Source organism: Juglans microcarpa x Juglans regia, chromosome 6D, assembly GCF_004785595.1.
Source record: "Juglans microcarpa x Juglans regia isolate MS1-56 chromosome 6D, Jm3101_v1.0, whole genome shotgun sequence".
NCBI classification, from domain to species: domain Eukaryota; kingdom Viridiplantae; phylum Streptophyta; class Magnoliopsida; order Fagales; family Juglandaceae; genus Juglans; species Juglans microcarpa x Juglans regia.
Genome location: NC_054604.1, coordinates 7,969,616 through 7,978,523, shown reverse-complemented (window position 1 = coordinate 7,978,523; position 8,908 = coordinate 7,969,616). Strand labels below are relative to the sequence as shown.

Here is an 8,908-nt window from a genome sequence, read left to right as displayed (position 1 = left end):
TGATCCGATCGATTGAATATCTTCTAGTGGGGATAGATAGTGGCAAGCACCCCTTTACATGGCTTATAATTATTGTACGTTGTACTATATATACCATATATAATTGAGACTATACAAATTATTAGAATGCCATGCAGTGCTTTGTCGTCGTGATCAACCGACATACTTCATCGATCATCACTGTCCCGTGTCTCGCGTTCCTGTATATCGATCACCCCTATATATGGCCCTTGGACCGCCCAGCTTTAGGCAAGCATGCTGCATCCCACTAATCCTACCTACAGGTTTTGAATTGGGTACGTAGCTACGTACGTACTCATCCTCTAGCTCGCCTTTGATCTTAATCGTGTACACACACACCCGCACATGACACATATATATAGTTGAGAGAACAGAAATTTAGAGCTTCTAGCCTAGATGATCACCAAGCACTACTTGCTCGATCTTTGAGTACAAATAGTGCAATCATTATCACCTTCCACAAAAGAAAAGAAAAGAGAAATTTCATCTGTTTTTCACGTCGTGAAATCCATGCATTTAGGACCCTTTTTTGTTTTGATCTGGTGAAATCCAAAGTTTAGCGAAAAAACCACGCACGAAGCCGCAAAAACTTGGTCACATGGACGTCACTTAATAATCCGGATATTATTTTTGATTGTGGAGGAATGACGCGTGCGTGAAATTAAGTGATCAGGCCCATTTCAAATGGTCACCACTCACATGATCATCTGTTTGTCAACAGGTGAATCAATTTGTTTGTTGAAAAACCAAAACAAAAATAAAAATAAAAATAAACGACAAGTTGCTTGTTCTGAGCAACAAAGGTTTTCAATTCACATCTTATATATATGAAACTTCCTAATTCTCGCCTACCTATCATTATATATACAAATTCTGCGAACTGCGAATTAGTTTTTCAAGCAGAAGATCAAAGGCCTTTTTCCTAAACTTACTTTCGCTTAATGTTTCTTTCTTCCTATAGCAGGAGTCTGAGCTAATTTTAGAGTAATGCTTTATGCAGTTTTAAGTTGTTCAAGTTACACGTACTCTGTTTAAAGAAAATTCATGAGTCCACCAGCCATGAAAATGTTTCATGTAGGTCGTAGATTTTTCCGACTTTTTTTAGAGAGAGTGTACGAGACTTGCACATTTTAAATCACTCGTGTATAAATTTTTTCCCTAATTTTGATAAGGGTACCACATCAGCATATGAACTAAACAAGTTAATAATTAGTACTGTGTCGTGTATGTGTATATATATATATATATATATATATATTAGGTACTGTACGTCAGTGTTATTGAAGTTGCATTGCATGTAATCACCAATTAAAGCACGAATATTAATAATAAGAAGAAGAATACTTATGATGCATGCAGATAATAATAATTGATTTTAATTTGAAGATCAGGATGTACGTACGTAATTACGTCAACCAAAGGAAAAAAAAAAAAAAAAAAAAAAAAAAAAAAAAAAAAAAAAAAACACGAAAATCTTGTTATCATTCTTAATTTAAGTTACACTAGCGATGGATCAACCGGCCATTTCGTTGGTCAACATACAAACTCCTAGTTTACAAATTATTGATGATCAGTTCCCAGCAAGTGCTCCAGCTAAGCATCCCACCACGTGTACATGAGACCAATACTCCTTGCATATTATATATATATATATATATATATATATATATATATTATATAACACACAATAGGGAATGGCTCCGGGTGCGTTAGCCCTGGGATGCACTTGACATAATGATTTAAATAAATAAAGAAAAAAAAGTGAAGAAAATGCAAGGTTAAAGAAAGAAAAAAAATCAAGATTAAAAAAAATCTAAACTTTAGCAAAGTATCTAACTGTGGGGACTATTAAGGGCTTTTAGGTAAAACATGATCTTTTATTAAATTTTACAAACGAGCTACACATCAAATGGTCAAAGATCTTAAGGACCTTTTGGTAAAACAAGATCATTCATTAAATTCTACAAATGAGCTATACGTCAAATGATCAAGAGTTTTAAGAGTCTTTTAGTAAAACATGACTTAACGGAAAAACAAGAAAAGTTAACGGGAAAACAACAAAAGTTATTATTCACAGTTAGATAACCACTTATTATAATATGAAAAAATCTATTCATCATCACAACTTCCATCATCCTCCCATGATGTGACATTAGATGATAGGTTTACAAGTGAACTGTAATAAATAATTTTCAATCACCTAATGCTACATTATCGAATGATGGAAGTTGGAATGATGAGTAACATTACTCTTATAATATAGTTGGTCAAAGATCTTAAGAACCTTTTGGTAAAACATGATCATTTATTAAATTCTACAAATGAGCTGCATGTCAAATGGTCAAGGGTTTTAAGGGTCTTTTGGTAAAACAAGATTTAACGGAAAAACAAGAAAAGTTAATAGGAAAACAACAAAAGTTACTATTCACAGTTAGATAGCCACTTATTATAATATGAAAAAATCTATTCATCATCACAACTTTCATCATCCTCCCATGATTTGACATTAGATGATAGGTTTACAAGTGAACTGTAATAAATAATTTTCAATCACCTAATGCCACATTATCGGATGATGGAAGTTGGGATGATGAGTAACATTACTCTTATAATATAGTAGATATGGAGAATGTGTATATATATATATATATATATATATCTTGCAATCAGTGGTTAATTAGTTTTAGTTACAAAGAGATATTGTTACAAAAATATATTCACAAATTGATGTTGTTTGATATTATACGTCAAATTGAAAAGTTACTTTTATTATAAAGTAGATCTAACAGATGATATGAAATCATATCAGTTTATATTATAAGTTTATTTTTATGAAATGTTTTTGTGATCGTAACACTTCTGGAAAGAAAGTGATTGATGCATGCATGATACAATAAAATTGAGTTAAAATTACTAGGCTCCCAAAACAAAAATCATTATTTGTATATATATATATACACAAATAAACTAGTATACATGCAGATCAAGCGCCTAAATTTAAACTTCGAAAAATTGTGTGATGGGAGAGGAATATTGGAAGAGTAGAGCTCCAAATTTGCAAAATTATTATTATAAAAGACTTGGTCAATGATGGTCATCAAATATACACATTAATCAAGCTTATAATCAAATTAGCCCCTAGCTAGCCATGATCATAATATTGTTCCAATTACCTGGCCCATTGTATTTCATGATTTTCAGTCATATCTAGCTAGCTAGCTAGCTATCATATTATATAATATTAATATAGTTGAAGAAATCAAAGGACGTTCCTGATCATAATTAATAGAGCCTGAAGAAATCATGGATTCACCATTAAGCTAGCTAGCATGAATTATTAATTAACTCGATGATCATGTAGTATTAATATACCCAAATTAACCCGAATGCTAGCAAAATAAGATCTTTTTTTAAAAGACCACTATATATATATATATAACTACTACATAAAAAAATGCTTATTTTTTGTTAGATATATATTTGCGACAAGAATGAATCCATTCAAAATGGTTGTTTCTGTCGCAAATATCATTTCTTATAAATTAATATCATATTTTTTATAAGATAAATTAGTATATATGGTGCATCTCGAAGCCCACGATAGATATAAATATATAGTACTACTAGTGACATGATGAATTACGTAGTTGTCCTTGTTGGTAGCATTCGTTAAACATGTTCACAGTTATATCTTCAAACTATACAACACGTACTAGAATTAGAATTAGCAGTTGAACAAGAAGTACTAGCTTTCATTAAAGAGATCGATCAAAGATGATCTCATACATGACAAAGTACAAAACAACTTTCATTAAAGAGATCGATCAAAGATGATCTCATACATGACAAAGTACAAAACAGTACGTAGTACTTGGGCGGCATGCAGGCACCGTTTTCTCTTACAAGTACTTAAACTTACATAAAAGATTAGGGAATTAAAACAGTACTCTGGAAACGAGTTTTCATGATATATATATATATATATATATAGAAAAACCACAAGGGCGGATGGAATTATTATAAGCTAGCTAGCTCGCTAGGGGTTGGAGGTACAGCAATATATATGTAATTAAGTTGCTGTTTGGTTAACAATTGGGTACTTTCTAGCATTCTTGACTATTTTTGTCAGTGCTGCTTGGCCAAGATCAAGCCCACAAACATCAGCAAGACGTATTAGATAGAGCAGAACATCCGAGAGCTCTTCTTCTAAATGCTCCTTGTCATCGGGACTCCAGTTTGGTAGTCCTCTTGCTACTTCTCCCTTCCATTGGAATATTTCAGACAGCTCTCCCACCTCTCCCACCTGCACAAATTAACTTATATATAATATATAGAAATATTCATCAAATCAATGATCAAAACAAAAAAGAAATTAGATAGAAAAGGGAATAAAGCTGCAGCTAGCTAGCTTACAAGTGCTAAAAGGAGATTTCTAGGACTGTGATACTGATCCCATCCTCTTACTTGAGCAAACTCAGCAAGCCTATCTCTGAGTTCTTGAAGAGAAACATCATTCTTTGCTTTTCTTGGATACCCATAAGAGTTCTCCATCTCCTATATTTAGTTTCTGATCTTATGCTTTAGCTGAGCTCATGCATGTCCACGTTTTATAGAGATCAGATTTTGATGGGCCTTTTTCCATATCTTTCTTTTTCTTTTCTTTTTTTTAAATGTTTCTTTTTCCTGACCAGAATACATTGATGGGGATATATAGTGGAGAAGCACTTGAGTGTGTCCTTAGAACATGTACAGTAATTATCATGTGAAGTATGAAAAAGATGTCTCCCATCTTTAATTTTCATCCATGACTTGAAATCACTTGCTCATCCGCCCTGCAAACCCTAGCTTTTTCTAGGCATATAGGCAACATCTGATCCATAACCCGGAAATGGATACGAAATAATCATGAACATTTGAAGTACCTTTAATTAATTAATATTATATAGTAATCCTCAAAATCTTGTAGTTTTGTTCTTATTTGGCATGCAATCTGGATTCATCCTGATCTGGTCTGCCTCCAAATTTAGTTGCTGATTACCATGAATATTTGAAGAACCAATTCCAAAAAGATAGTACTCGATCATGTGCTTTTGCAGCTTCCCTGTGGATTGTAGATTCGATATATATATAATAAATCTTCACAACCTCTTTACACTCCACACTCCATTTTTTTTTAAAAAATTTATTATTTTTTTCTTTTATCAAATATTTATTATATGAATAATGAATAGAAAATTTCAAATAATTTAAAAAGAATAAACTCAAAAAAAATTTAAAAAAAATATTAAAAAATTTAAAAATTTAAAAAAATGTGAAGTGTGAAGTGTGGTAGAGGTTGTGTAGTAAAACTCATATATATATATATATATATATATATATATATATATATATATGCAAACAACATATATAATGGAGATTATGGCGTGATGTATCCCAGCGACCAGAAATTGGAATTCCTACGTGGACAGCTAGCTTACGGCATCATCATGTACTGCAGGCCAGTGTTTCCATATCGATCCACAGTATCACTAACAAAGAGATCATATACACCATGGAAATAAGGTCTGGATTCATGTGGTCATGTTGATGTGTTTGTGACACCCATCATCAGCATGCTGCATGTTGACTATTTTACTGCCTGCATCTTTATCCTTCTCTCTCTCTCTCTATCTCTCTCTCTCTCTAAGATTCGTTCATGTGATCAACAACTGAAAGAATTAAGTCTGTTTAATCCAAATAACGATAAGGAAGAGACTTAGTACTAATAGTGATCAGTAGTACTTATAAGTTTTTCAAGCAGACTAATTAAGGGATATTGGCCTACATTTTCCTAAACTTTCTTCGTTTATTAATGTTTCTCTATTTCTTCCTTTCATTTTTGTGATCAAAATATTTCTCTTATATAGCAAGAATCTATAATTTGGAGAGTTAATTTTCAGGATCGGAGTAGGTTAGGATGCCGATTTGGAGCTGATCATCATGTGAACTTCATGTCCTCAATCCAAACGCTTTGCTTGAGTACTTGTAATTAATATTCCAGTATTGCAACATCCTTTCTTCATGCCATCTTGTGAATTAGAGCTTACCATTTTGAAAATTTGTAATTAGCTCAAACTAACCCATCCTTTTATATACTTTTATCTGTTCAGCATTTTTTTTTTCTATTTGGCCTTTATCTCATCTAATCATCTCGTGATATGATATTAAATTATACAAGACTATTTATTATGTTTTATTTATTTATCACTCGTATGATATCAAATCAAGATGTTGAAAAAATAATGATCATAAAAATGATAATAAATAAATTTTTTTATAATAAAATTATCGTGTTTAGAATATTATATATATATATATTTATATGAATGGGGAGACAGAATTATAGACTTCTTGCTTTTTGAGAGAGAGAGAGAGAGAGAGAGAGAGAGGATAGGATGCAATGACTCCAGAAATGATTCAGGTATTTCAGTACTCATTCACAGATATACTTTGAGAGGATTCACCTACAATATCCCATACAACTTTGTCTAGTCGTTGGCGCGCTGTTGGTGGAAATGGAGGAAGATCCAAACATGTCGTGTCCATGAATCATCTCCTGCTAGAGGGTCCACATCTCAAAACTTGAGTTTCATCTACAGCACTTTCTAAACATGAACAGCATATTCTTTGGACAGGGATTCCTGATAAAGGCAGGTCTCAGGAAAATGAGTTAATCCCAAAATAGTACGTATTTTAGTTTTTTATAATTTTGCAATTCGAGATTTTAATTTTTAATTTTTTCATAATTAATATGAATTTCAAAAAATTCACAATATCTATGTCAATTTTTAATTAGAAAACTAACGAGACACCACATGTCAGTCTTTAATTGGTTGACACGTGGAATCAATATCCACATCAATCAATCATAGAATGACACGCGGCATACCGATGCCACGTATGTATCAATTCTGCCATTAATTTTAATGGAGGTACCTGATTACAAGTTCATTGAAATTCATATATCAGTTTTAAAAAAGTTGAAAAATAAAATTTTGAATTTTAAAAACGTGAAAATCCATATACAAATTTATAATTAGCCCTAAGAAAATTAATAGAGGCCATATATATATATATATATATATATATATATATAGCATATTTGATTCACCATATAAGAAATTTGTTAATTCAATTAACAAGCCTGCAGCCCCACGTACGCTCAATGGGCATGCAACTCAGGAAGTACTTGTATTTTGGTCATGAATTAATGGAAAAGAAATCTCATATCTATCATCTTTGTAGGATGGGATTATGAGGTTGTCCTTTATCCATTCAAATATAAACATGATAGCAGTGGACTTGAATGGCTAATGGTATTCCATTTGTAAAGAATTCATGTTTGCTAACTTTTAATTAAAGTACCCAATTATAAGCAAAATGATTATTGTTATAGAAATAAGTGGCTGTTATAGAAAGATTATCATCACAATGATTCTTGTCTTGTGTTGATCTTTACGTGAGTGGGATTCTGCATATAATATTAACGCATTTACTTAAAATAAAGTTACGGGTGATATTGGATAGATACAAGTACCATTTCTAGGGGTGATAGATTTTCGGTCTGGACAGGAAAAACCGATCGGATGGGTTCGAAAATTATGTTGGTTGGTCTCAGTCTATTGTGTATGAGAAATTCAGTTTTTAGTCCGGTTTCAATTTGTGGTTTTTTGGACCGGATCGAACCGAATTAGACTAAAATATTTGCATAAATTTTTTAAAATATTTTTTTATATAATATATTATTTAATATAGTAGTTGTATAAGTTAATTATATAATTTTCATCTAATTTATAATCATTGACCATATAAAATGTACAATAATATATGCTATCAATTAACTAATATATCATATAAAAAATCATTTAATAATATATATTATTATTATATGTAGATACATACTATACTATTTTCGCCTAATTAAAGTAATTAGATAACTTTTTTTAAGATACCTAAGTTACAAGTAAGCATGTATGGCTAATGAAATTATTTAATATTCATTAACCATATATAAAATGTTAGAATTTTAATATAGGTCATTATGAATACTAAAATACTAAGTTAATTAGTAACTATGACCATCATAAATATAATTATAATTAATTATTTTTTTAATGAGTTAGTTATATAATCCACATTAAAGAACTCATTTAATTTTAATTTTATTAATTTAATTAATTTTTTTGTATTAATTTATCTTCCAAAAAAAGAAAGAGGGAAAAATGTTCATCGAACCGAATCGAACCAATTGGATTGACCGAACCGATAGTTAACGGTCCGGTCCACTGTCTGTGACTGGACCGGACTAATTACACTCCTAGTCTATTCTCGGCAATTAGTTGTATCTCTTGCAATCTCAAGCATGTACTTAGAAGTGCATCGTTACTATAAAAAAAATGAAAAATTCTACTCATCATCTCTACACCACACATTTACTTTTATTTTTTATCTTTTTAATTTTTTTCCTTAGCATACAAGTGTGTGGTGTAAGGATGATGAGTAGAAGAATTAAAAAAATATATAGATGGAACGATCTAAAGCTCATGTGCTCTATTTATGAGGATTGAATAGATTAGAAGATTTTTTTTTTTTTTTCCAAAATCTAAATGAGTTCTTTTTATTTGGAATTTTCAGACTTTTTTTGAACAATTATGGTTGAAGTTATGCACCACCTTTACATTTTTCATTACATATTGATGTTCAAATTTTTTAAGATCAAACTAAGCATTTTTCATTGTGAGGGGGGTAAAAATATCAAGGCCCAAGGGCCAGGCCTAGCCCACCAGGTTAGTAGCTAGGGGAGAGTCAGGGAGTAAGGTGGGGGTATCAGGGAGCTAAGGGGAGCAGG

General features: G+C 31.4%; 1 protein-coding gene across 1 annotated transcript; it reads right to left on the bottom strand.

The window, feature by feature from the left end:
• Positions 1-3,963: 3,963 nt before the first annotated feature.
• LOC121234250 (dCTP pyrophosphatase 1-like) lies at positions 3,964-4,617 on the bottom strand. The gene is made up of 2 exons (XM_041130127.1): positions 4,435-4,617; positions 3,964-4,324 (listed from the first exon to the last, which is right to left on the bottom strand). The coding sequence occupies exons 1-2, from the start codon at positions 4,570-4,572 to the stop codon at positions 4,091-4,093; spliced, it is 372 nt and encodes a 123-aa protein (XP_040986061.1). The 5' UTR covers positions 4,573-4,617; the 3' UTR covers positions 3,964-4,090.
• Between the last annotated feature and the right edge of the window lie 4,291 nt (positions 4,618-8,908).

Excerpts from the sequence above, each read along its gene's own strand:
- LOC121234250 (XM_041130127.1), bottom strand. The coding sequence starts at position 4,572 with ATGGAGAACTCTTATGGGTATCCAAGAAAAGCAAAGAATGATGTTTCT. Across the intron at positions 4,325-4,434 it reads GAAATCTCCTTTTAGCACTT|GTGGGAGAGGTGGGAGAGCT; the intron begins GTAAGCTAGCTA and ends TAATTTGTGCAG.